This window comes from Triturus cristatus, chromosome 11 (genome assembly GCF_964204655.1).
Source record: "Triturus cristatus chromosome 11, aTriCri1.1, whole genome shotgun sequence".
NCBI classification, from domain to species: Eukaryota; Metazoa; Chordata; class Amphibia; order Caudata; family Salamandridae; genus Triturus; species Triturus cristatus.
In genome coordinates this window covers 166,906,590-166,934,541 of record NC_140594.1, presented here as the reverse complement: position 1 = coordinate 166,934,541, position 27,952 = coordinate 166,906,590, and the positions used below count along the sequence as shown (strand labels likewise).

The following is a 27,952-nucleotide window of genomic DNA, read 5'->3' as shown; positions in this document are numbered from 1 at the left end:
AGCGTAAACTGTAGGCAGGGTGATGGACTGGCCTACATGGAAGGGGTTGACAACTTTTGGTAGGAAGAAAGCTCTAATGCGAAGGACCAGCTTGTCTGGGAAGATGTTGAGGTGCAGAGGCTTAGATGAAAAAGCCTGGAGCTCACGGACCCTCTGAGCAGATGTTATTGCCACTAGAAAAGCCATCTTGACAGTAAGGAGCCAGAGAGGAGAGTTGTGAAGTGGCTTGAAAGGAGGGCACATCAAAAGCATCAGAACTAAATTTAGGTTCTACTGAGGCATAATGAAGGTGGGAATGAGTGTTGGAGACCTTTTAGAGACTTAAGTACAAGAGGGGACTTGAAAAGGGATTGCCAATCTGACAACTGCAGAAATGCTAAAATGGCAGAAAGATAGCCTTTTAAGGTGCCCAAAGCAGACCCCTGCTGGGCAAGTGCAAGAATAAACAAAAGGACCTGAGAAAGGGGGCGGCACAAAGGGGAGCAACCTGTTTTTCCACACACCATGCCACAAACTTGCCTCAACAGCAGGCGTATACCAACTTGGTGGTGGGTTGTCTGGCTGCCAAGATGACATTACAGACTTTGTGGGGAAAGGTCGAAAGCTGTCAACTGTCACCGCTCATTCTGTATGCATGAAGGCGAAACATTGACAGGTTCGGGAGGAGACCCCCCCCTCCCCTGCTGCTGCAACAGAAGGTAGTCCCAATGGGCCAACCTGAACAGTGCGCCGGTGGCCAGGCTCAACAGCTCGGGATACCAGACTCTGGAGCCACAAGGATGACTTGGGCCCTGTCGTTCCTGGTCTTCTTGAGAACTCAGAGCAGGAGTGGTATGGGCGGAAAGGCGTACAAGAGTCCTGAGCTCCAATCGAGACTAAAATCATCTCAGAGCGAGAGCCGCCTTGGAAACTCCGGTGTGCAGTACTACGGCTAGTGCATGTTCTCTGCCGTGGCGAACATATCTAACCTAGGTTCTCCCCACTGCTGAAAGAGACCATGCCACACCTCCGGATGGAGACGCAATTCGTGATCCACTAGGTATCTTCGGCTCAGTTTGTCCGCTCTGGTGTTCAGACATCCCGCCAGGTTTTGAGCCACCAGGGAAATGCCATGAAGTTCCAGCCATGTCCAAAGATGCAGGGCCTCTTGACAAAGGGTTCACGACCCCAACCGCCCTGTTTGTTGCAGTATCACACGGCAGTTGTGTTGTCTGTGAACATCTGCACTAGCCTTCCCTTGATGGAAGTTAGAAAGGCTTTCAACACTAGTTGGATCGCTCAGAGCTCCAACAGGTTGATGTGGAGTTCTGATTCCTCTGGAACCAGAGGCCCCCGATCTCCACCTCTGCCAGATGGCCACCCCAGCCTAGGAGTGACATCTGTCATTACCATCAGATCTGATTGGGGAAGGGAGAGGGGTCTGCTGCTGACTTAATCGCAGTTAGTTAACCACCACTACAGATCTTTTCCATTTCCCTCTGAGATCTGGACCATGTTGGAGAGATTTCCCTGATGCGGTGTCCACAGGAACTTTAGGTCCCACTGCAGAGCCCGCATATGTGTCAGCCAGCACGTGTCACAAGCAGGATGCAGTAGGTCATGAGGCTCGACAGCCTCAGAGGCAGTCTTACCGAAATCCAGGATAGAGGCTGAAACATCGGTAACATAACCTGAATATCCTGGACTAGCCATTCAGGAGAATAAGCCCAAAGCTGCACCATGTCCAGAACAGTTCAGATGAAAAAGAACGTCTGAGAAGGGGTCAGCTGTGGCTTCAGCATGTTGATAATGAACCCTGGCAAGTGCAGGAGGTCTGCTGTAGTCTGGAGGTGGGAGATGACTGCCTAGGAGAGGCCCATCTTCAACAGTCATTCGTCGAGATAGAGGAACACTGGCATCTCTGATCTCAGCAGATGAACTGCATCCACCGCAATCACCTTGGTGAACACCAGAGGGATGCTGGTCAGGCCAAAGGAAAGCACGGTGAACTGAAAATGCTCGTAGCCTACCATGAACCACAGGAAATGCTGTTGGAGGGCAGGACAGGAATGTCGAAGTATAAGTCCTGAAAGTCTAACGCTACCATCCAGTCTCTGGGTCCAGGGCAGAGGCATTGAAAGAGCGTGAGCAATTGATTTCTTCTTTTTCAGAAAGAAATTTAGAAGGTGCAGGTCCAGGATATGATAAAGGCCTCCATCCTTCTTGGACACCAGAAAGCAGTGGGAATAGCAACCACAACCTACTTCTGATGACGGCACCCTGACAGTGATGGCCTGCTTCCCACTGGATGCCCATGATGGTCGGAAGGCAAACTAAAGAGATTTAGAGACTTCGGCTGCTGGTCCTGAACTTTGGCTATCTGACCCACGGGGTCTGTGGGTAATGTGTCCTCAGCCATCCAGGGGCTGGGAAGCTTGCAAGCCATGGTGGCTGGATGGGTAGACATAGCTGGAAGTTCCTTCTGTGGTCATGAAAGACAGACTGGGGTTGGTGAGGGGCCATGGAAAGGCCCAAGGACCAGGCCATAGTTCTGCTGTCCTTGAAGCACTCTAGTGGGGAGTCCTCCTTGTTCCCGTAGAGAAGGGAGCCATCAAAGGGCATGCCCATGAGCAAGGCCTGGACATTCCCTGAAAAGCCAGTGGTTCTCAACCAGGTGTGGCGCCCAAGGACCAACGACAAAGAAACCTCTCTGCCCAGTGAGTCAGTCGTATTCAGCCTACAGCGTATGGCAAACTCAGCTCTGTCTCTCTCATCAGCAATAGCTTGTGAGAGCATGGCTTGGGCCTCCTCCAAGACCATAGGCAGCACCTGCACACCGAGTCTCAGAGCGTGTGTGAGAACCAGCCCAAAAGGTGTTCAGCGACTGCAGTGCTAGGTTGGCGGAAGAAACATCTTCGTTTCGAAAATGTCCAACCTCTTGGATTCCCTGTCCAGTGGAGTGAGAATTGGGGTCCTCTGGGGCAGACGATGGTGGCAGGCAAATGTCCCATTCACAGGAGCCCCTGCGCAGGGCTTGGACTAGGCCCTGAGTAGGATGTCCCTTTGGGCTTCATTAAAAGGGAGAGGAGTTTCTGAAGGGGTGACTCCCAGCTGAAGCAACTCTGTCAAAATGTGCATTTTGATAGACAGAGGGAAGGTGAAGGCCCAGGACCCCAGCCGCCCTCTTCACCACCACTGCAAATAAGGCTTCCGCCTCCATAGCCACAGTAGGAGGAGAGACAAAGTGGGTATCTGATGAGGTGTCCAGTCCACTGGGATCTGCCAAATTCTTACATGAGTGGTCTTCATTAGGGTCTCGGGGTTGGTATTCATAAGAGTCCAATGGCCCCTCCCAATCTTCCCATAGGAATAGGCTCTGGCCTGGTTGGAATGCCTCCAGTCAGCGCCTGAGTCTGCGTTGGACAAAGCCCATCCGGCTCCGTGTCGGATTTGGTGATAAGAATGGGGTGGGCGCCACCGGTGGGCACCAGCAACGGGACAGACACAGAGGAAGGTTGAGGTGGCATGACAGTCATCGGTCCAGATTCGTCCATGGATCCAAGGGGCCTGACTGGCGTAGGGGGGGCAAACTTGCAGGTAGAAAAACCAGTAGGGTTCCCTCCTGACCCCGTGGGCCGATGGTTCACCAGTGGGGACAGGTCACCCAAATGAGAGGCACCTGGCCTCAAACTAACTGAGCTGGGTGAGGGTCGCACCAACCTCAGGCAATTCAGGGAGGTGCAGATATGGCCCAGTCTTAACTGCGGAGTTAGACTTTGAATGCCTATGTTCACTTTTCTTGTCGGATGACTGACAAATGGGGAAAAGTCGAAGACCTCTTCAACTTTGCTTTTCTTCTTTTCGTGGGACTTAACCAAATGTCCAGATGCCTTAAAAGATGATCGATCGCTCCACGACCGATTCCGGGACCTTCCTCTCGACCGGGAACAAGAAAGCTGTGGCGTTACACATCTAGCATCAAGGAGCTTGCGGGACCACTTCCATAAGGCCGTAGGGGTGCACGGCGCGACAATCAACACAGGTATTGGCAATGTGATCGTGTTTGAGGCACCAAAGGCAGACTAGGTGTGGATCAGTCACAACATATGTAGGTGACAGGTGCCATAGAGCTTGAAACCAACCTTCCTCGTAGACATCCCTACCACACAAATCACAAATTCTTCAACAAAATGTTGATAAAGGTCAGTCAAAAAGTGACTGGAGGTAGCTCTTCTCCAGATCTGCGCTGACTGGTGAGGAAAGTAAAGAACAGACGGCAGCGTGCTGGGATGGCGCCTATATAGGCACCAAGCACATCCCTTCCAGCACAGACACCACATGGAGCCCAACAATGCCACCAACCAGCACGTAGGGGTACGACTCACAAAAAAGGTTACGGATCCAGTCGGACACCTGGGGATAATTCTAAGGTAAGGAATCTACAGCTAGAAGTCTCTAGCAGAAAGACCAAACACACTAAGGGGCCGATTCACAAAGGGCCGTCATACTTGTGGAGGAGGGGCCTGTAGCTGTGGCGGATGCCTGCAATGGGTAACTACAGTACAGAGGTCTCGCTATGACTGCAGGGCCTCTGTCACAAGTGCAGAGGCCCTTTGTGAATCGGGCCCTGGTGTGGGTCAGAAGTAGGTTTCTTTCTCCCACAGGGGGGCCACTTTACAAAAAGGGAAGGCATTTGTGAGGGAAAAATCGTTGGAGAAGCGGAAGGTAAAAGCCTCACAGAAGTACACAAATGTCAAGCGAAGATGAAAGTATTTGAAAAGTGAGGAATTTTCCTCAGATAAATTGGATGAATAACGCCTGAAGTGTTCAGAGATCCACTCAGCATGAGAAGGAAGAAAGAGCTGCAGCTGTGAGGCAAACTACCAGAACATGTCATGCTGGGAGATGGAATCTGCTGCCTCTCAGAATAAGCAGTGTAGGTATTTCAGCCTATGTACTCTTAACCGCAGGCATCTTTTCCAGCACTTTCTCTCCTTCTAAGGGAAGGGGGGGGGGGGGGAAGAGGTTACTAGAGATAGTGTAGCACATTTCTTTCATCTAGGTGCTGCAACGTTGTTTGGTATTGGGCATAATGGATAATATTTTAAAAGAAAGATGCAGCAAAAGCAGCCCTGTCCAGAGGTCTAAGAAGGTGGCAACTGAATTCAGAACTTTGAAGTGCCTACCTCTTGACTCTTATTACATTCAAGACAGAAGTGTTCTAATGTCTTATTCTGAACTCTACCAACTGTTCAAGATTGGTTGTGATGTGTTAACTGCACGTAATATGTATAGAAAAAAAAAAAAAAGACAGAAGTGTTCTAGGGTCCCCGCACGTAGGAAAGGCATATTCAAATATGAGCGGATCCTAGAATGTAAAATGAACATTTTGTCAACTCACTGTACCCAAAAAGAAGGGTGCTGGAAATTACCTGGATTCAGATCTGGCTAGAAGCACACAAGCAAAAGGCAGGATGGACAAACTTCTGAGGAAATTAGACAGAGGGGAAGGCACAAAGTGGTGACAGAGCTCCACATGGGGAGTACAGATGGCAAGGGGAATTAAGGCAGCCCCGATGGAGATGGATTCCACAATGAAGGACTTCTTAGCCTAACACTTTTCTTTCCTTGGTCATGACTAAGGTAAATTGGCTAAAAAGTAATCAAGTTGACTTCCATATCCCTTGGGGGCTCTGGGGCAATACAGGCAGTAGCACCATTATTGTTGCCCTCAGAGTTGTGAGACCAATTTCTGGAGAACCTGGCATGTCTAACATTATTAAAGATAGGCTACTCCTCTTCCCAAACATTAAACCAGGGACTCGAGCTAGAAGATGAGAGCTCCAAGATATAAGCATGGGATTACTGGGCTTAGGAAGGCTGCCGTCTCATTGGTGTAAGCAATACATCAGAAAGTAATGACAAAAGGTAAAATGCAAGTATGTGTGCTACCTTATGGAAGACATAACCTTTAGTTCTTCCATAGTTTGCTATGGCTGATAAACAGGGTGTATTATTGCTAGTGGTAGCACTGTCTTGCCATATGGGCCTTCTGGAAAAATGGAGGATGTTCTTTGTCGTTTTTGTATCATAAATGGATTGTTATTAAGTAACATTGAAGGCTATATGCTGTAATCGAAGAGGGCTTTCTTTCGCCTAATCCTATTCTTAGTGGTATGTGATACGCCTAGTTCTACTATGTTGGTATTTAGTCAAGATTGACTAGAGGTGGGCAGTAATTAACAAGGTTGGTTGCAGGAAAAGCCCTTGACATTTTCTTCAACAATCTTTAATGAAAACTCGAGATCTAAAGGAGGACAAAGTGACGATGCAGCTCCAATCCAAAGAATTGTTTTTATACAATCAGATAACAGGCTTGGAGTCTAGGTATAAAACGAGATTAACTGCCTGAGCATGCAATGGTTTTTATTGTACTATTCCATGATGTACCTTTGATAATTCTAAAAACGGGGCCACACAGCTAAAAAGATCCTCATTTGTAAAATTTATTGCTCAACTGGCATGCAGTTTAACAAGAAAATGGCAGATTTTCCTATTGCAATTCTTCAAAAAGTCAACAACTTTCATTAGTTTAGTTACCTTGTCAGTATCATACGAAAAACAGCTTATTCTAACAGCATTTAAAATAACTGGCTTGATAGTTCATTCGGTTAATGTTTCTGTTGCAGAAATCTGAGACTACCATGCAGGATTTTTGCTAAAATTTGTACGAACTGACTCCGTCTGTTATCCTTCCGTTGCAGATTTAATACGATACTGGTAACATAGCAAGCAGGTTGTATGTACCTTATTTTCTTTAATACATTCCAGAAAGTCCTTGGTTTGCTGGAATGGCCCAATATGAGGACCACTTTGCGTACAGCTGGATTAGGGGATCACTTAATTAGCCTTGTTAGATGGGTTTATATTGGTCTCACTGCCAGGGTTAGGGATAATTGCCCCATATCCACCATACAAGTACAAATGTCAACAGTTTTAGATCTATAGGGATGCTAGAGACAGATGCCTTCTCTCTACACTGCTCTTTGCGGTTACAAAAGAGCCTGTGGCTTACTTGCTGCAGAAGCATCAAACTCACAGGTGGAATGCCTTTGTGAATAGATGGCTGATGTTATTTATGTATGCAATGATATTCTATAACTAAGTTATCATCCTGGGACTAATTAATCTCTATTATCAGGGACGTGATTAGATTTGGAGGTATATCAGGAGTTAAAATAAAACAGGATGCATCTAGGATCGTTCCACTGACCCCTGTGACGACACAATCTCAACATGAATACTCAATGAAATAGCAGGCTCCGTTAAATATTTGGGGATGAAGGACCACAGGGAGAGCGAAGTGGTGGTGGCAGGCAAGTGGTGTTGAGAAATACTTAAATCAGGTGGAAAGATGGATCAAGTTACCATTGTCTGTGGCCGGGAGAACTGCTTTACTAGAGAAGGATTTCTAAAATTGTTCCTTTTGTCAGTATACATATACTGCTAGTGAAAAGGTATACTGTTCCACGTTGACGAGGCAGACTCACATTAGGGGTCTAGTGATAGTGACTGGGAGCGTGTGCTTGTAGGAGCAAGCACCCTCACCCACCCGAAGGTGGAATACATCACCACTGAGCTTACTCCTTGTTGGGCTGGCAGTGCATAAATTGAATGCCTCCACCCCCCCCCCCCCGAGGGCACTTTACCGGAGACCTTTTAATTGCCAGTGAGCGAGTTCCAGTCGGTGAGTGAAGATTGGAGAGAGTGAGTTAAAATCAACTACAGTCCTGGTGAAGCTATCACTTTAATAGGGGTTCAGGCATGTCGAATTAAAAACAGTGTGGGAAAATAAGATCACTGGTACAAGAAAAGAGAGCCACAACAAGTGATGTGTTTACATATTTCAGATGAAGACATTCCATACAATCCGAACACTTCTAGCTAGCCGATGAGCCTTCAGAGTTTATGCCATTGATCCAGATCATGCTCCTATGGCTATCAATTTTATACAACTTGTTGATCGGCCTGAAAGATGACATGTTGGACCAAGCTAAGAGGTAATGGAATACAGATTTTGGGGCGAGATCACGGATTACTGCTGGCGTTATTGCTATGACCAGACAGTGCAGATCTCACTGAATAATTGGTACATATTATTACACTTAAAAGAATACATTATATCTTTTACACAGCCATCAAGTTCCATACATTCAATACAGCTTTGAACCCTGCATGAATCAAAATGTCATAGTCTGAAGGCAGACTTCATCTTTGTTGCCCGGAAATATACTCAGATGTGGTAATTTTGGCTAGATATATTTTGCATCATCTCCTGAGCTGTCTAGCATAATGCCATTCCCATTCCAATCCTGTAATTGTTTGGATTTGCATTAAACATGCCTAAAACTGTAAGGAAACTTGCTGCCTTGGTGTGATTATTGGAAAACACCATCTGGGAATATTCTGGAGGAAGGTACCACCACCCAAATTAAAATACTGGCTTAAACATGTTGCTACTTGTAATCAGGAGTCAGAGACTCTTGCGTGCTAAAATGGTAGTAATGAGGACAGGATCTTTATTTTGTTCTTTTATCCTGGATGATGGCTGTGTACATTGTTGTTAACAGGAGTGGCTTTATGATTGAGCAAGTACAAAGCTAATTCTGCACCAACAGATGATAATGTTGGTACGTGTCGTCTTTAGTACTACTGTAAAAGTATTTTTTTTGTTTTTTTTAAAAGCCTTATTCCCAAGCAGCAGTCAAGCAACATTCGAGGAAGAACCTGGAATTCACCGCTTTGGAACCTCTGGAATAAAAGGGTGCTGTTGTGGGTCTTCACATTCTTTTCAATAAAGAAAGTGCATATAATACAATAGCTCTTGGTCATTACTCTGGCCTGAAAGCTTCATGGAAAGGTATCCAGTGTTTGTGAAACTGCCATTAAATGCTTACTGCAAATAAATCATGATTTGTGGCCTTACAGTAGTGAAGAAAGCTGATGATGCCACAGAAAACACAAAAGGAGAAAATTAGATTACAAAAATAACACCTCTGCTTTATATGATTTCCCATATGCAATAATAAAATAGCAAGCAGCAAGGTAAGGACCAATCTACTTCCTATAATGAGGTGGGTATGTAGCTACACGGTGAAGAGTATGTGGTTACATACATGCATATACACAAACACACCACTGGCACCAGTTTAGTCTCAACAGCAAATGAAGCAGTTTACAGAGAAGGTTAAAAATGCCAACTGAACTATTCTTGCAATCCTAAAGCAGCCATTATCTACCATCACGGACCTTCCAATGCTGGTAAAATTTGAAAGAAGTAGGGGAAGCCATAATTTGGAAACGTTGCATTTTGGTTGTCACAACTTGGAGAGGAACACATGGTACAAGAAACTAGTTGTTACTGTTTCTCTCTCACGGTCATCACTGAAACACTACCGAACCCCCACGGCAAATATTGTAGCAAGCCAATGTTTAACAGGGATTTTCACCGAGCACCAACCACACTCTTTTTGCAGTATGCATTTCCACAGAGTAGAAACTTTACCCCAAGTACATTCATGAGCCGATCGCACAAGAATATTGTTTAATTATCAATGTTGGCCGTCAAAGTTACTCCTTTGCTCTTCTTCGCACACATGGCTGCTTGGCTTTCGAGAAAGTACGGGCTTTTTCTCCAAACTAAACCCTCTACATCTAGAATGCCAGAAATGACATCTTCTTGTGGCACCTGAACTCCAGATAAAGTGGAAGGCTAGTTTTATGCACAGGGGAAACACTAAGATTTACTGACATTTTACATGATGTATATGTATGCAATGTTCTGAAGTATAAAAGAATATTTCATGTACTTCAATTTTAATGATGTTTCAAATGCTATTTCACTTATTTTAAGCACACCATTCTCTTACCCTCCTTTCTATTCTTCACCTTCATTCGTTTTAAGAATTGTAAGTCAGGAAATGTGTTCAATTGTGGAGAATTCTTTTACTTGAATTTAATAAGCTACTTAAACAGCCCTGCAGACTAATAATGTATGTAATGTTGTTTCTTAGCACATTTCTGTACCTCAGTGATCTGAATTCCAACATAGCAGCCCCTTGGCTCAAGACTAACTAGTAAATATTCAGGTGGACTAACTCACTTTGCCTGTTTTTCCAGCATGATTGCACTTCGGACATTCCCAGCAGTTTGGTAGCTCGTCGTTGACCAGACCATCAGATTCTTTTACCTTTGTAAAAATAAAAGCACAAAAGTAAGTCAGTTAAATTCTTAACTATGGGCTTGTGTGAGCAATAACTAAATTCAGAGTAGTGTTAATCCAACAAAAGTCTTCCGCATTTTTCAAAAGCAAACATCTGCTGAAAATGATTTAATCAACAGAGTAACAAAAAGGTTTGTAATGTGGTTCTTTAGGTTTATTATAAAGTGTATTATTTTTCCTTTAAGTGTCTTTAACACATTTATCAAGGTGTAATTCCTCCTTTATTAATCTGATCAATCGGATCAAACCCATGAGGGCAAGCTCAGTTGGGTATCAGATGTACTACACTTGGTGATATTTTGCTCTCCAACACAGTGAATACTTTTCAACAGTCCATCAAATGTTTAACAATGTGTTGTTAGCATCCAATGCATAATAAAAATAGTTAAGTGCTACTTTTACACGATCCTCTAAAACTAATGCAAACTTCCATTCCAGCAAGTCTAGCTGTCCCCAACTTTGTTAACACACAATTCATATCACTTGTAACATACAGGTGAGCAACTGGCTATCTTCAAGCTTATCCCTTCCCAAACTAAATAGGATTATATCTTAATAGCTCACAACCTACCAAAAGGAACTCTTGGGTCATACAAGAAAAAATTATGCACCATTGCGACAGTTCCCTCTTCACCAAGATCTAAATTCGACCCTGAATCTCCAAAGAACAAAGCCACTACTTTGATAACCCAAGTTCTGAGACAGCCAACATCTTCTGCCTTGCACAAGGTCATTTTTAAAATTTCAGATTTGTGAACATTTACTTTGAATCCTGATGCTTATGAATACGCTGCTGGCTCCTTCATTTTGGCAAGGATAACATTAGAACATCTACAAATAGGCATAGTTTATTCTCCCCTCGGCCACCGGGAATTCCTCTTATGTTTCATTCATTCTAAAACATGCAACCAAGCGCTACAAAGGCATACCAAATATTAGGGGGAAGAGGACATTTCCGTTATAGTTCTTCTTTGGAGGTACGTTAAATGCCTTTTTGATATCGAGAGGTTAATCCCTTGGACTTACTCATGAAGTGTTGTTAAAGGCCTGTCTGTTTTTTGATGATCCCACTGGATCCAATTCAATCAAAAATGGTAAAATCCTTCACAGCTTGCCTTCACCTTAAGTCTGGATAAGAAGCACAACACACTTCAAAGCTTCCGACAAACCTTTAACAAGACTTACGACCTGGCTGTCTGAATAGACTCACATCACGATAGTGCTGGATACCCCTCTGTGTGATTAGCGTGCTATACAAACCTCTGATTTACCATTGCCTCCTTCATAGTTCTTGAAATCTTATCTCTTTCACTCAAGGTACAAAACAGTGATGTCAGGAGTATCAGAAGCCAACTTCTAATGGAACAGTGACTCTAGGTGGACTAGGCAAAGAGGTGATTTCAAGAGCCTGAACTGTACTTCACACCTCATTCTCCGCTATGGCAGAGTCAAGATCATCCCTCATCTCTTCTAGCCTTTTAGCCGATTTGAACCCGTACAGAAACAATTCAGATCTAATTCCTTTGGGATGACCGAGTTGCAGAACCTCTGAAAAACACCCTGGATCTATACAACATACAGTGCTTTTCATAACCTTCACTGTGTTGTACAAGTACTTTTGGTCCACCACAAAATCAAGACCATCTTCTACAACGAAAACCAACATGCGGAACCTACACCTCCCACTCCCACTCCAGACACAACGCAGCCAACACTTCACCACTGGAGCACTCTCACCACCGAAGACATGCTGAAGATAATTAAGTCAATGCACTACGGTGCCCCCACGGACGCCTGCCCCCATCACATCTACTACAGAGCCGCGAACACCATCTCCCCTCAGCTTTATCCAGCCATCAACCGCTCCCTTGAGAAAGCCTCCTTCCCAGATGAGTGGAAACATGAAGAGATTAACCCTCTCTTGGAGAAACCCTCAGCGAACCCCACCAACCTCAAAAACTTCAGACCGATAGCTTTACTCCCGTTTCAGCCAGCTCGCCTCCTTCATTGAAGAAAACAACATCCTCGACACCTCCCAATCCGGTTTCAGGAAAAACCACAGCACCGAAACCTCCCTCCTCGCCACAACAGACGGCGTCCACTCCCTCCTTGACAGAGGGGAGACTGTGGCCCTCATCCTCCTGGACCTCTCAGCAGCCTTCGACACAGTCTCTCACCGCACCCCAGCATGCAGACTCCACGACGCAGGCATCAGGGACAAGGCCCTCGACTGGATCCTCTCATTCCTCTCCGGCAGGACGCAGTGGGTCAGACTCCTGTTCAACATCTACATGGCCCGCTAGCCCCCATCGTCAGATCCCACAGACTCATTTTATCCTACGCAGACGACACCCAACTCATCCACTCCCTTTTCAACTAACCCAACGTATCTAAACATAACTTTCAAGAAGGAATGGAAGCAGTAGCCAAGTGGATGAAGAGCAGCTGCCTACAACTCAGCACGGACAAAACGAAGTACTAGTCATAGGCACACACCACGACGCTTGGAACACCACCTGGTGGCCCCCCGTCCATGGGAACATGCCCACCCCCACGGACCAACCTCGGAATCATCCTGGACCCCAAATCAATGCAGTCTCATTCTCCTGTTTCCGCCCCCTCCGACGAAAGACCTTCAAATGGATCCCCCTCGAACTCAGAAAGACCGTCACCCACACCCCCATCATGCAGTAGACTCGACCACGGCAACGCTCTCTACGCCGGAATGAGGAACCTCACCCGTAAACTCCGGAACGTTCAAAACGCCTCTGCCAGACTAGTCCTCAACCTACCACGTTACTGCCACATCACCCAACACCTGCGTACACTACATTGGCTTTCCATCGAGAACAGAATCTCCTTCAAGCTTCTCATCCACGCCCACAACACCGGACCTGCATACTTGAACCACCGCCTCACATTGCACGCACCCCAAAGACCCCTCTGCTCAGCCCAGCTCTCCTTTGCTACGGTGCCTCGCATCAAGAAGACTAGAACAGGAGGTCGTTCCTTCTCCCTCCTCGCGGCCAAGGAATGGAACACCCTCCGGCTCCACCTCAGACAAACGCAAACACTCTCGAAGTTCACGAAAGACCTCAAGACCTAGCTCTTCGATGGATATCTTTAAACATCCTGGACCTGCGCTCCCCCCACCACCTCTCCCCCCAGCGCCTTGAGTCCCTCCCGGGTGAGTAGCTGTGCTCAACAAACCTATGATTGATTGACTTTGGCACACTGATAATGAACCCCAGCGAAGCAGAAGGTCTGTCGTAGTCTGCAGTGGGAAATAACTGCCTGGGGCGAGACAGTCTTAAACAGCTAGTTGTCGAGATAGGTAAAGACTGGTACCCCTTGTAGGAAGCTGGCTCTGTATATACTATACCAAAGTGAGGTATAGTGTGCACAGAGTCTAGTAGAACCCAAAAGATAGGCAGAGGTAAAGTAGAAAGCACCTTTGTGGTAGTGTGGTCGAGCAGTAAGGTTTTATCATAGGACAGTGTTAAGCATTTGTTGTACCCACTCAGTCAGCAAATTAATTCACACACTCAAAGACTGAACTTTAGACCAATTGCTTTTGTATCAAAATATTCTTTTAGTTATTTTATTTTCTAGAACCAAGCAAGTCTGGAACAGGTAAGCAATAAATACTTTACAGTAGCAATGCAGTTGTATTACAGTTTGGATTGCAATTGTATATGCACTGTGTTTTGATTACAGTGTTACTGAAAATGCAGTACATATACTCTGGATAGGCTTTTTAGTAAAATGACCAGTAGATTACTTTGCAGATTACTTTTCTTACACAGTACAGTATACCTGGATACGGCACTGGGACATTTCCTGTAAACAGGTAAGTAAAAGGGTTTTGGTTATTTAGTACAAATTCAAAAGGTTTTCATAGATTTTCCAACTCCACACTCTGAAACTTTTCATAGAAAAACAGTCAAAGTTATCCTATGGAGGAAAATAGTGTTATCGGTTAGCAGCAGGGCTCGAGTCAGGGTACCACGCGGGTGGACAGCGTCCCCCCACTTATTTTTCCAGGGAGCTCGATAACTGGGTCAAATGGAGCCACACATTCAATCTTTGGCCTCTGGGGCGAGATCGGAGCTCATTCAGAATGCTGCTCACGCGCTGGCTTCTCTGATGCAATCGCATCTAAGGGGTGAGTGAGAGGAGGCAATGAGTCTGATGGTGCAAGCCACCTTTCATGACGTCACTTCCTGTCGTGATGTCAGCGTCCCCCACTTCTTTTTTTTAGGACTTGTGCCCTGGTTAGCAGGTAAGTACTTTGTTATCGGAGTTGGTATTCTGGGGTTAGACTCAGGGGTCCATCAGGGTCAAGGATGCACTCTTGTTGCACCCTCAGCGGCACTAGGGTGGCCGGCTGCAGACTGCTGAGGCCCAATATTATCCAAAGGGTGATGGGGGGCCTCCGGTTGGTGGCTGCTGAAGAGCAGGCCACTGGGTTGCGGGAGCTAAGCTCCTGGACTTAAGCTCAGGGCAAATGGGGGTTCAAGCCAGCACAAAATGTGCACCCTCAGCGGCACTGGGGCTGCCGGGTGCAGACTACTGTTTTGGCGTAGGGTGCTCTGTAGCTTTCAATGGGGAGTCTCTGGTTTGCTAACACACTGCAGGCTCGGGGACGAAGGTCTTCTGGGTGCAACCACCACTTGGAGAGGTAATTTGGGATGCTGGGGGTTGGTTAGGCACCGGTTGGCCCATCCAAGGCCGTGTGGTGTCGGGTGCCTTTTATGGTCAGATCTTCTTACCAGCTCCTGGTCGTGGTTGGGGGGGGGGTGCCTTCCAGTTTGAGGCTGCAGGCGTCGGTTAGAGGCTTGAGGCAGGTCACCGGATCTTGGGTCAGGATGGCCAGGGAGACCTCCTTTTGAAGTTGGGTCACTTGTACTCGACCCGCGGATCCCTGCGGAGCTGGAGTCCGTTGATGAACAAATCCGGTGTTCACGGGAGTCTTTGGGATGGAAGGCACGCAGGTCCTCCGCGTTTCGAGGTTGTCGGCTGCAGGGCACACTGGGATTTCACTGGAGCAGGTTTGAGGTGGGGACAGGCCGGTAGGCCTGGGGCCAAGTCAGTGGGCGTCCACCTCTTGTTAGCTTCGACACAGCTGTTCGGTCCTTCTCTTCTTCTGGTTTCTAGTCTGACTTCTTGGTTCAGGGCTGCCCCCTAAATACTGTATTTAGGGGGCGTTTTAGGGGTCTCTAGGTCAGTAGCCAATGGGCTACTGACCTTACGGTGACTACACCCTTGGTGTGCTCATCCCACGTGGTTGAGTGAGCACAATCCCTAATCCTGATTGGGGAGTGCCTGCCATCTTGCACTGAAGAGTGGAGTTCACCTCGCTTCCCCCACCTGAGGGGTAGGGTTGGCAGAGGTGGGCACACCTTCTGGGTGGGCTAATTTTTCCCGCCCGTCTTCCCGCTGAAAAGGAGGAGAGACAGGTAGGGGGTTTGCTCCTGATAGCAGGAGAGACTGGGGGTGACATTACAAAGGCTGCAAGGCCTTTGAAGCTCCCCTGCCACAGATAGCTCTTCCTGACCTCGCCCAGGAAAGGCTTGGTTTCTGGGCTCAGGAAGCATAGGCTTCCATCCTAGGGGTCCAGAAACATGTCTCGTGGTGGCAGGCTGATGTGTACCAGTCAGGGAACCTACCAGAGGCTGGTCGTTTTTCAGGGGGCATCTCCGAGATGCCCTCTGAGTGCATTTTTGATTAAATTCAACACTGGCATCAGTGTGGGGGTTTAATGTGCTGAGAAGTTTGATATCAAACTTCTCAATTTTCAGTGCAGCCATTATGGTTCTGTGGAGTTTGTAATGACAAGCTCCCAGCACCATATACTCTTAATGGCAGCACTGCACTTAAGTCTAAGAATTGACTTAAACACTGTAGGGGTACAGTCCCTCACCACTGGTATAGTGCGCCCAGCTAGAGGGGTGTCTGATCTATGCCAGGGCACTGGGTTGCAGGCATGCACACTGGGATGTGTGCCAGGTCGACTCTTCACTTTGTTCTGCACCAAAACAGGCAGCCTGAAAGTGCAGTTTGTGATGTAAAGGTACAGGGCCTCTAAGGGTGGCACAATAAGAGCTGCAGCCCTTCGAGGCCTTCCCTGGCCATAGTGCCCTTGGTACCCATGGTACCTTTTACAGAGAACTGACATGTGGCCAGAGAGGTGCCAATTGGAGGTACAAGGTACAGTTTTGGGGACAGAACACAGTCTCTGGGAACCTGATTGGCAGGGACCCAGGGCACATCAAGTCAAAGTGCATCAGTAGTCTGGCAAAAAGTGGGGGGTTGGGGGGAGGGTGTGGGGAGCCTGGAATAAGTTCAGAGGTTTTATCTGCGAACCACCGGAGGTGCCATGTGAGGAACATCTGAGCTGAAGGGGGAAGGAGCAGCAGCCGCATAAGAGGGAGGTCAGAAGGGATCCAGCATGTAATGACTGTAATAACAACATGTACAATGATAATAAGAAACTGTATCGACTGTAACAATGTATGCATAGGTATAAATGTGTTTTGCCCTATCGTTATTAAATAAATAAAAAGACGCTTTAAAAAAGTGGGGGGTTACTGCAACAGAAACCCAGCTTCCTACACCCATAATCTCAGTAGATGAGCTCCAACCACCGCCATTACCTTGGTGAACACCAGAGTTGCGCTGGTAAGGCCAAAGGGGAGCAAGGTGAACGGAGACTGCTCATGACCCATCGTGAACCGCGGGTAATGTATGTGGGAGGCAGACTGGGAATGTGGAAATATGCATAATGCAAGACCAATGTTAACATCCAGTCTCACGGGTCCAGGGCAGACAGCACTTGAGCAAGAGTGAGCATTTTGAAATTCTTCTTGAGGAAGAAATTGAGAGGGCGCATGTCTAGGATAGGACGAAGGCCTTCTTCCTTTTTGGGCACCAGAAAGTAATGGGAATAGCAATTCCGACCTACGCCTGGCGTTAAAACCCTCTCTACGGCTCCCTTGGCCAAGAGAGACGTGACTTCCTGGTGGAGTAAAGAAAGATGGTCCTCCGTTGAAAGCGAAGTTGGGTAGTCATTATGGGGAAGATGCAACCCCTTCAGACAATCTGGAGAACCCAGCGTTGTGTGGTTACTGACCTCCATTGGTGCAGGTGATGGCGTAGCCTGGCTCCCATTGCTTGCCCATGATGGTTGGAGGACAAACTAAAGAGGTTTGGAGGCTGCGGCTGCTGGCAAGGAGGGAGGAGGGTTGGCTGACCAGACATCTGGCTGCTCAAGCCCAGGGCCTTGAGATACCGCATCCTTGGCCACACAGAGGCTGGGGAGATTGCATGCTGTGATGGCTGGGTAAGGATGCAGCTGGAAGCCCCCCTCTGTGGCTGTGAAAGGCGTACTGGGGTTAGCTGGGGCCATGGAAAGGCCCAAGGACATGGCCGTAGCTCTGCTATCCCTGAAGCGCTATTGTGCAGAGTCTGCCTAGTCTCCGAAGAGCCATCAAAGCGCAGATCCATAAGCGAGGTTAGCACACCCCCTGAAATGCCAGATGTGGCACCGTAAGGCCACCAACGAAGAAACCGCTCTGCCTGGCGAGTCAGTCATTTTCAGCCGACACCGGATTGTGAACTCTCCTGTCTGCCAAAGCTTAGGAGATAATGACCAGGGCTTCCTCCGGCAGCACTTAAGCAACCACATCCATCAGTGGATGAGAGTAATGGCCCAAAAGGCACAGAGTGTTTAAGGACCGCACTGCAAGCATGGTGAAAGAAATCTTTTTCTTTCCGAAGGTGTCCAGTCTTTTGGATTCCCTATCCAGTGGGATGGTATGGAATGTACCAGGGTTTACACGGGACGTGGTGGCTTGGACCACCAAGCTCGCTGAGGTAGGGCGTTATGTGAGGAAATAGGGATACCCTGGGGTGGGGCGATGGCGGCGGGCTATTGTCATGCTCCCAGGGGCCCTTGTGCTGTGCTTGGGCCATGTCTCAAGCAGGGCCTCTGTAAGGGCTTCATTACAAGGGAGAAGTGGTTCTGAGTAGGCCACCCCTGTCAAGACATACTGGACTGCCACGGAGGGCAGGCTATGGTCCAGGACCATGGCTACCCTTCTCTTCACCATAGGAAAAGAGGATTCCTCCATCATAGCCACAGTAGGAGAGACTATGCTAATAACTGGGGAGGTGCCCAGTCCACTAGCGACAGCCAAGTCCTCACACAAGTCCATGTTGTGGTTTAGGGGCTAGTATTTAACAGGGTCCAGTGGCCTCTCCCAATCTTCCCCAAGTCCTAGCCCATAGGTATTGGGCTCAGGCCTGGAGGGTACAGATCCAGTTGGCACCGGAGTCGGTGTCGAACGAAGTGCCCCTTCAGGTCAGTGTTGGTGTGGAGGATGAGAATGGGGCCGGCGCCGCTTGGAGGGTTAACATCGGGACTGGTGCCAGGGAAGGTCGAGGTGGTACAACAGGTGCGAGTCTGGATCCATCCGTGGATCCAAGGTGACCAACTGGCGCCAGGGTTGGAACGGGAGGCAGAGAACCAGAAGGGATCCAAGGGTGCGTCAGCGGGGACTGGCTGCCCAAATAGGAGGTGCATGACCTCATAAAAATTGGGCTGTTTCCCGGAAACGCTGGGAAGGCGTAGAACCGGCCCCGGTGCAAAGCCAGGCCTTGAATGATGATGCTCCCTCTTCTCGTCAGAGGACTTGGACAGACGGGGCGAAGTTGAAGATGTTTTCGACTTCTTGCTATATTTTTGGGACTTACCGGAAGATGACCTAAGAGTGCAATGAAGATCTAGGGCTCCGCGAGCGATCCCGGGACCTTCCTCTCAACCATGAATGAGACAGTCATGGCATTGCATGTTAAGCGGCAAAGAGCTTAAAGATTTGGGGTGCATGGTACAGCAGTCGACGCAGGTCTTTGCGTCATGCTCAAGACACAAAGGCAAACAAGATGCAGAATCATGACCAACATCTGTTGGTGAAAGGCACCACAGGGCTTGAAGCTGGCTTTCCTAATTGACTTGCCTGCCACACCAGGAGAAAAACTTCAACAAAAAGTAAAAGGGGTAGCTCTCTCCGGACCTGCACCACCTGGAGTGGAAAAAAAAGACCAGTTGTCAGCGCACTGGGGTGGCCCCAACATAAGCACCATGCTCATCACTTTCTGCATGGATGAAGCCATGCAGAGCAGAAGATACGCCACCTACTGGAGTGCAGGGGTACTTTTCAGGAAAAGTTCTGGATCCAGTCAGCCACCTGGGGATAATTCTAAGGTAAAGAATTTACAGATACTCTGTTAGATGCATAAAAAAACATCCATTGTGTATTCTCCATGATCGGTGAATATGGATACCAGGAGGCCTGGCATTTTTCACTGTGGAGAACAGATAAGATTGTGGGAGGGCCAAAGCTGTAGTAGCACCCCTTAAGTACTTGAGGATCCACCTTCCATTCATGAACTTTTTGATGCATGATGTTTAAGCGGTCCACAAAGTCCTTGTCTACTTCTGGCAGGTGCTCCAGTAGAGGCAGAATAGGATTCCTAAGGGACCACAGTCAAATCTTTTGGGCTAGTGCCGTCAGCTGATACGTGCAAGCCCCCACTGCTTTTGGATGCAATATATTGCTGAATTGTTGTCAGTTTTTACTGGGACAGTTTTGGTTCTGGCATGTGAGTCTATGAAAGATACCAATACTGGAGAACCACAGTTTACAGGTAAGTAACTCATTTTCATCCATCGGCCATACCTTGGTCTTTAAGGCTTCTTTTACACGAGAAAGATTGCAAGTATATTGTTTATCTGGCATTTATAGATCCAAGAGATTTTTCTCCTCTCTATGTGATCATGTGATGCAGGATCAATTTTGCCTCTAGTGGGCTTCTTTCCAGCACTCCTTGCTTTATCCTTGTGCCTATGCTCTGCTCAATCTCCCTCCCCATCGCCCTTTTTACATTATCCCCTTACCCTCTACACGCCATGAACAAATGGATGCAACTCGTAATTGAAGTACCTTCTGTAACAATGGGTAACTTGTAACCTATGTAACCCTACAAGCCTGACTCCCTTAAATGGCCCTCTTAAGTAGGCCCTTGTCCAAAGCACTCCTACTCCCCCTTGTTGGGGATTGATCCAGGATGTTTGCCCTGGAGTCTCAGAGACCCTTCTGAGAGAGTCCACAGTGACAAGGGAGTCTCACATAGTAGAGGACTGGGATTATTCCCCTTACCTCTGGAAACAGTCTCCTACCTGCCGGAAGTCGGACACTGTGTGCACGCTGGGTTTTCTACCCCCTCCTCCATTCTTCTAAGTGTGTCCGTGACCAAAGCACTCCTCTCCCCTTGTTGGGGAGGGATCCAGCATCTATGCTCTGGAGTCTCAACAACCCCGCTGAGAGAGTCCACTGCGACAAGGGAATCACACAAAATGGAAGACTGGGAATGACCGCTTTACCACAGGGAGCCGCCTCCCACTCAGCCAGACATCGGACACAGTTACTTCCTCGTCTCCTCGCTGTCTCCTACCCCCCTCCCCCTCCTCTTCCCTCCTTTCATTCTTGGCTTACCTCTCCTTTTCCTTTCCTCTCTCCCCTGAATCTCTCTCCCCCTGCATGCTTTGTTTTTCCTTGTACCTATTGTCCGCTTAATCTCCCTCCCCTACGCCCTTTTACATTACCCCCTTACCCTTCTACATGCCATGAATCAATGGATGTAACTTGTAATTGATGTACCTTCGGATGTAACTTGTAATTGATGTACCTTCTGTAACAATGTGTAACGTGTAACCTATGCAACGCTCCTCATGGAAAGCGCTCTGATACCTCCGGGTCTAGCCAGAGCTATATAAAACTCAAGTAAATAAAAAAAAAACTGTTTTTCTCCAGATGAGACTGCAAAATGCTCTGAGTTCCAATCTGACTGGCATGAGATCCAAGTAATTGATGTGACAACCAGATTCCCGCATTCAGGTACCCTGTACAGTCATGTAGTTGAGTTGTGCTCCCCACCGCATGAGTGAAGTCAGTGGTAATAATCACTTGTATGTCGGGGTCCAAGAAAGGGCTGCAAAAATGTTTTGCTGTACTAACAGTACACTGATCTTCCTTCCGCCTCCTGCAGTATACACTTGTGCAGTCAGGCGAGGCACTATCCCCTATGCACGAAACAATCTTCAGCAATTTCATTACCAACTCCACCAGAGGAAAAACAAAGGAAAAAATCTCAGAGAGGCAGCAGACTTTGGAATGCCACCTCCCTCCCTTGGTTTGCGTAGGATTTACCCATGATGGAATTTAACACATCCCCTACCAAAGGCTGGATATGCTGTGGCAACTTTTTGGAGTGGACTGTTAAGGCTAGCTTCTCTAGCAGAAAGGCCATCTGTGTGTATGGGAGGCATTGCTCTCAGTTGCCGCTCCTTAACAGCCAATTGTCCACGTAAAGAAAGACATGAATGGCATTTCTGCGCAAGTGTGCAGCTTCTACCGCTAGACATTTGATAAATACCCTTGAGGCTGCAGTAACCCTGAATGGTGGAACTGTATTGGTAGTGTTGCCAACTTAGCATAAAGTGCAGGTATAAGTAATGTGCCAGCTGTAAGAGGGTGAACAAGAATAGGTCCTTCAGGTCAAGGGTCCCCATGTGATCTCCTGTGCAAAGCAATAGAATGACATCCTAAAGGGTGGTGATGCGGAAGTGCTCAGATAGGATGTAGCAGTGTCAAGGACAGAGGTCCAGGATATAACATAGAATTCAATTTTTAAGTGGATGAGGAGTACAGACCTTGGCACAACTGTTGAGGGGGAACCAGGAGGAGTGCTTGTATTTTATTCCTGTGACAGTCGTAGATGGTCTCAACTCATTACGTGGGACTGATGTGGTATGTTTGGTGGTATGGTGTGGAACTCCAGGCAGTAACCCTTGTTGTACCAGAGAGAGTACACATTTGTGTAAGGTTATGACCTCTCATTGTGGAAGGAATAATACAAATTTTTTCTGGCAGGTTTTGTATGGCCGGAGGAATAATGGGGCAGTCAATGCTTGGAGAAAAGAGGCGCCCTTGCTGGAGCCACTTCCACCCCCTGCCTTTGTCACTGAGACAATATCCACCTCTACCAAAGGTCTTGGGTCCCCGAGTATCTTGAAAGGACTGCTGCTGTTGATATCGCTGGCTTTGGGTAGGAATATATGATTTGGGAGCCTTATATCACCTGCTGTTTGGCGAAGTAAGACTAGTTTGCGTCTCCGGAGCACCCATGGCCTTAGCTGCCTCATGCCTTTCTCAATTTGCTCATCTCAAGCACACTGTCAATCTGTCAGCCGAAGAGGTGTTTACCATCAAATGGGATGCTAATTAGATGCTGTTTAACCTCTGGTCTAAAGACAAACTCTGAGATAGGCATGGCGTCTCAGGAGGGTGCACATATTGATCCAGTCTCTTCTTGCTCACTGCCCACAATACCCTAGAGTCTAAACAGGTGAGTCTCGAAGTTGCATCTTGTGGTGGGCCCGGCAGGGCTCATGTCAGTATTGGACGGGTTTTCTGCACTTGAACGCCGTATACACTAAGCATGTCGGAGGCTCTTGCTCTAGAGACGGGCAAAGGTCTCGGACCCAATACTGGTCCTAACAGGGAAATTTGGGGTTGCATTTCTGACACAATTGGAAGGGCACAATCTTTATAACATCCACTTTTAATTGTCATTTTCAATACAACTGAAGTTTCTTCACGGACACCATGTTGAGCAGTTCAAAGTCAAATCCGGTTAAGTGTTCTTCCATTGAAGGAGCCACATTTTTGATAACTCTGCATTGAAGAGTCCAGAATAGGAACTGGAATTTCAGAACCAGATAGCAGGGGGGGGAAAAAAAGCGTAAGTGGACTCTGTCCTGGAGCACTGGGGACAAGGGGGGGGGGGGGTGGGGGGGGACAAAACACCTTCTGATTGAAAACATATCTAACAAAGGCAACTTACAAATGTCTGTGCCAAACACTAAATGGCAGGAGTATGCACAGTATGTATGTATGTAGATCTACAATAACACATGCTACCAACAACATTAGACTGGGCTGTGGTCCGATCAACTGACACTGGCCAAGATTAATTAAAGCATTTTATCCTTCACTCTTTCTTGCTGCAGTAGACGCCCTAAATGTAAAGGGCATGCCCAGAGGCAGGTCTGTGCTGACTGTGCCAAGGACTCCATCTATATCTTACTGACTGGGCCTATGTAGGCTCAAACCAGTATGAAGTTGTTTGGGTTCCCATCTGGAGGATTCCTGGTCTGGCAGTTTGGGTTGGATTGTTCGTATCGAAAAATGACCTAGACTGGTTTGTATATGACCGGTCTTGAGCATCAGTGGGTCAAAAACAGACTGGGATGCAGCCCTGAATGATTGCCAGTGGCTGAGATTAATTCAAGCACATCATTAGTCAAGTTCTTCTTTTTAGTGATGGTAGGCGGAGATGTTGAAATTGGCCCGTAGCCTGGAGGTAGACTTATTTGCGCTGCAGCTTCCTGCGGGTTCTATCAGTTGTACTAATGAGGTCCATGAAACCCCCAAAAGCCTCTGTACTGGGACACAAAAAACAAGTTACATACCTGTACACTGTGGTTCTCCAGTATTTGTACCTTTCATAGATTCAAATGCTTGTATGTTCCCGGTCATCATGGTGGGAGTCTCGCGGTAGTTAGAAAAGAAGTACCATAGAAGTACAGAGAAACCATCCAGAAGGAGAGACAAACTTTGTCAGTCGTCAGCCTCCTTATGTAGGTCCAAAACTTCGTTCAATCGCAGACCAGCCCTAGACCTCAGCTCCCCAGTCAGAGCTATCAGACCTCAGATTTCGCTCACAAGTGTGCTAAGGTAAGAAATAACATGAGATCAGAAGTGGCAAGCCTAGACGGGGAGGAGGGAGGGCCGCATGTGAATCTATGAAAGATATCAATACTGGAGAACCACAGTGTACACGTAAGTAACTTGTTTTTTCTCCAGTATTGAATCTTTCATAGATTCACATGCTTGTATCAGAGTAGTTAGCAGTGTAGTACAATTAGCTTGCGGCTAGGCGAAGACCTTCCTATGCCATTAACGAGGCATATTGACACATACTAATACATATTAATCATAAAACCGATGAAATTGTAAAACATTCAATAAACTGTGAAAACCAGATACACAAAACAATAGAATTAAAAGATATGAAAGACTGTACTTTAAGCAAACCGATGTCTCAGGACAGCTTGAACCACAGCAGCGTCCTCTTTCCATGCCGAGTCTAGGCAGTAATGCTTAGTTAATGTATGTACGTTGGACCATGTTGCCGCTCTACAAATGTCCGGAAGCAATACACTGGGAAACAATGCTGTAGAGGCTGCCATCTTCCTCGTGGAGTGCGCAGACACTTTTGCAGATAAAGGCTTGCCAGCCTTGGTGTGGTAGAAAACAATCGCAGAGAAAATCCAACGTGTGATAATGTTTCTTGAAGGGGCTTTACCCTTTCTTGGTGATGTAAAGGACACAAATAACTGATCAGATTTTCTGAAAGTCCTTGTCCTGCGCATGTAGAACTTGATGCATCTCTTTACATCTAGAGTGCAATGATCTTTCCACGTTGGTTGAAGGATTTTCAAAGTATGTAAAAAGCACAACTGGTTCGTTCAAGAGAAATAAAGTTGGAACTTTCGGAATGAATTGAGGATTTGTTCAAGAAAAGTTTATCCTGTCTGATTTGAAGGAAAGGCTCAGCAATTGTGAAAGCTTGAATCTCACTGATTCTTCTAGCCAACGTGAGGGCTACGAGTAGAGCCGTCTACCAAGAAACACATTTCAAAATCAGCCTTATGTATGGGTTTGAACGGCGATTTCATCAATTGAGCCAAAACTGTATTAAATTCCCACTCGACTGCAGGGCGCTTTAAGGGTGGGAAACCCTGAAGAGTCCTTTCATAAACTCCTTAACGATTCTTGCTGACCACAAAGAAAGTTCACCTGGTTTTCTGCGAAACCTGTAAATTGCCGCCAGGTGTACCTTGATTGATGAGTGAGCTAATTTTGAATTAGCTAGATGAAGTAAGGCAGGGTCTGTTCCAGAGTGGATAGGAAAGAATGTAATTCCTTACTCTCGCACCAATGACAAAATCTCTTCTATTTTGCAATATAAGATCTATTTATTTTATTTTAACAACTTGTAAAGCGCACAAATACCCGTAGGTGTCTTGGCGCTGGGAGCAGGAGGTACGCAGAAGCTGGTGGGAAGCCTATTGGTTAAAAAGCCAAGTTTTCATTTGTTTTCTGAATGATATTAGCGTGGGACTAGCCTTAATCTGCAGGGGAAGAGAATTCCATAGTTTAGATGTGGCCACTATGAAACTTCTGTCACCCCAGTTGGCTTTTCTAGTTCTGGGGATAATCAGCAGACTGGCATCTGTTGAGCGCAAAGGTCTGCTGGGTGTATAAGAACGGAAGGCTGTCTTTAAACAACCTGGTCCCATGTTGTGAATTGCTTTATAGGCAATGCAAAGAGCTTTGAATTCCGTTCTACCTCTTATGGGCAACCAGTGGAGCTTTCGCACCACATTGGATATAGGCTTGAACTTGGGAGTCCCTGATAATATCCCAGCGGCTGCGTTCTGTACCAGCTGCAGTCTGCCCAGAACACTTTCTTGTGCATTAATTAAAAAGCTGTTGCAATAGTCAACCTTTGCCATGACTACAGCACAAATTAGCGTTCTCCCGGTACTAACTGGGACGAAAGGTAGCGGTTTCTTTATTATTCTTAAAACATAAAAGATGAGGAGACCATTGCATTGACATGATGTATAAAAGGTAATTTATCATCAAAGATGAAGCCCAAATTTCTGGCCTTTTTTCAAGTTCAATAGATCTTTATTCGATTCACAGAATCATAAAAGCATCATACATACCAACAAGAAATATATAAGATCTATTCACGAATATAAAACTGATCCCTCGTTAAAATACACATTACAACATTTAGAACCTAATGGTAGCAAAAAGTGCAACGTAGTAGTTACCCTGACACTCATAGTATGTCATACCTATAAATTTTTGACAGCTTTAGCATATAAGGTACTCCTTACTTACTTAGAGTCAAGGTAGTCATGTATAACCAGGATTGATTTTCCATAAAGTGCAAAGTGCTTCATCTTAAAATACTATGATTTTTATATAAAAACGTGTGAACGTGACTTCCCTAAAAGTATTTACAGTCAAACATAAACTTTAAATACAGTATGATTACATATGTTTTAAATTTCCCGTAATTGACAATTAAAATAGATTTAAAATTTGAGTCCCTTTTTAATCCTAATATAATTAGCTGCCAATAAGAATCTGCTGGTACCAAATACAATGAGTTTTGAAGAGTCGGTTTTTAGGATACGCAACATTTCAAGATATTTTCCAACACATAACTTCCTACCCAGAGGTTTTATCCACTTATTTCTAGGTGCTTTATAGGCAGGGCAAAACAATAAAACGTGTGCTACATCCTCTTTCGTTCCTATATTGCATTGGGGACACCTATCATCAATTTCCCCACTCTCTCTCTGGGCAGACTCCCGTTTGGATGTAAAAGACTTAATCTGGAGAGTGCGTACCTAAATTTAAGGTACAGTACTTTGGCGAGTTGAGGCTCGATCTCGTCCAGAAATTGTTCAAAACGTCAGAAATTGAGAGGTAAGAGGGCCGTCGTCACAATTTAAAACAGTATTGTGCATGATAAAGTTCCAATAGATAGTTTTTATTTCCTGTTTTGAGTCAGGAGTGAGCAGGTTCGGGTTTACCCAGAATCTGCTCAGACCCAAGTCCAGCAGCCATTTACGAATATGGGTCAACCACGGAAAACTAAGGTTAGTATCTAAGGCCAAAAGTTCACTTAGTGATTGTCTATACATATGAAGTTCCTCTGTCGTCCAGATTCTTATCCAGTAAGACAGGGACATCCATACAGCCCTGTGGCCCAAACGTTTTATGCCTAAATCCATCATGAGGGGGGTCAATGGTGTATTTTGTGGGAGTGCAACAAATTTCCTCAGGATCTTATTTTCCCCCTTGGTTAAAATCACGAGGGAACCCCCCCCTCCCCCCCCCCCATAGCTCTGAGCCGTTGGGCCCTTGCCTTGTAGACTTCCAGGGCTGGGGTGATGGCCTTTGACGTGGTTGCATGCAGTTTTTTTAAAATTGGGACTGAATTTTGCATTAAAATTGTTCTTGATTTTGTAATCTGCGGGTTCCATGACAGTTTGGAGTCAACATTCACACCAAGGTAAATGAAATTAGGGGCACACTCTAGACTCATTCCGTTCAACTTAATGTTGCGGTTAAAACATTTGTGGGGTCTAATTGAAATATATTTGGTCTTTGCGGTATTGATTTCCAAACCCTTTGAATTGCAATATTCATTAAGTGCATTCAAAAGGTTTTGCAAGCCCTTTGGTGTTTGTGACAATAGTATTGTGTCGTCGGCAAAGGTAAGAGCACAGACATGATTCCCCCCCAGCTTCGGGGAATCATGATTAGATCTTTGCAGGAACTCAACCATGTCATTGACATATAGGAGAAAGAGGGTTGGCGCCAGGACGCATCCCTGGCGCACACCTCTGTTAACTGGTATTTCTTCGGTGAGTTCTCCCGCCTGGCCCCAACGTACTCTTGCGAAGTTCTTCTCATGTAG

At 46.5% G+C, this 27,952-nt stretch overlaps 1 protein-coding gene across 6 annotated transcripts in view; it reads right to left on the bottom strand.

Moving 5' to 3' along the window:
• Window positions 1-27,952, bottom strand: part of KDM2B (lysine demethylase 2B) — a 759,008-nt gene that overhangs the window by 197,957 nt on the left and 533,099 nt on the right. For all 6 annotated transcript variants that reach the window (XM_085636000.1, XM_085636002.1, XM_085636001.1 and 3 more), the window contains exon 16: window positions 10,142-10,228. In XM_085636000.1, the coding sequence (XP_085492126.1) occupies window positions 10,142-10,228 (87 nt within the window). The remainder of the gene's footprint in view (window positions 1-10,141; window positions 10,229-27,952) is intronic.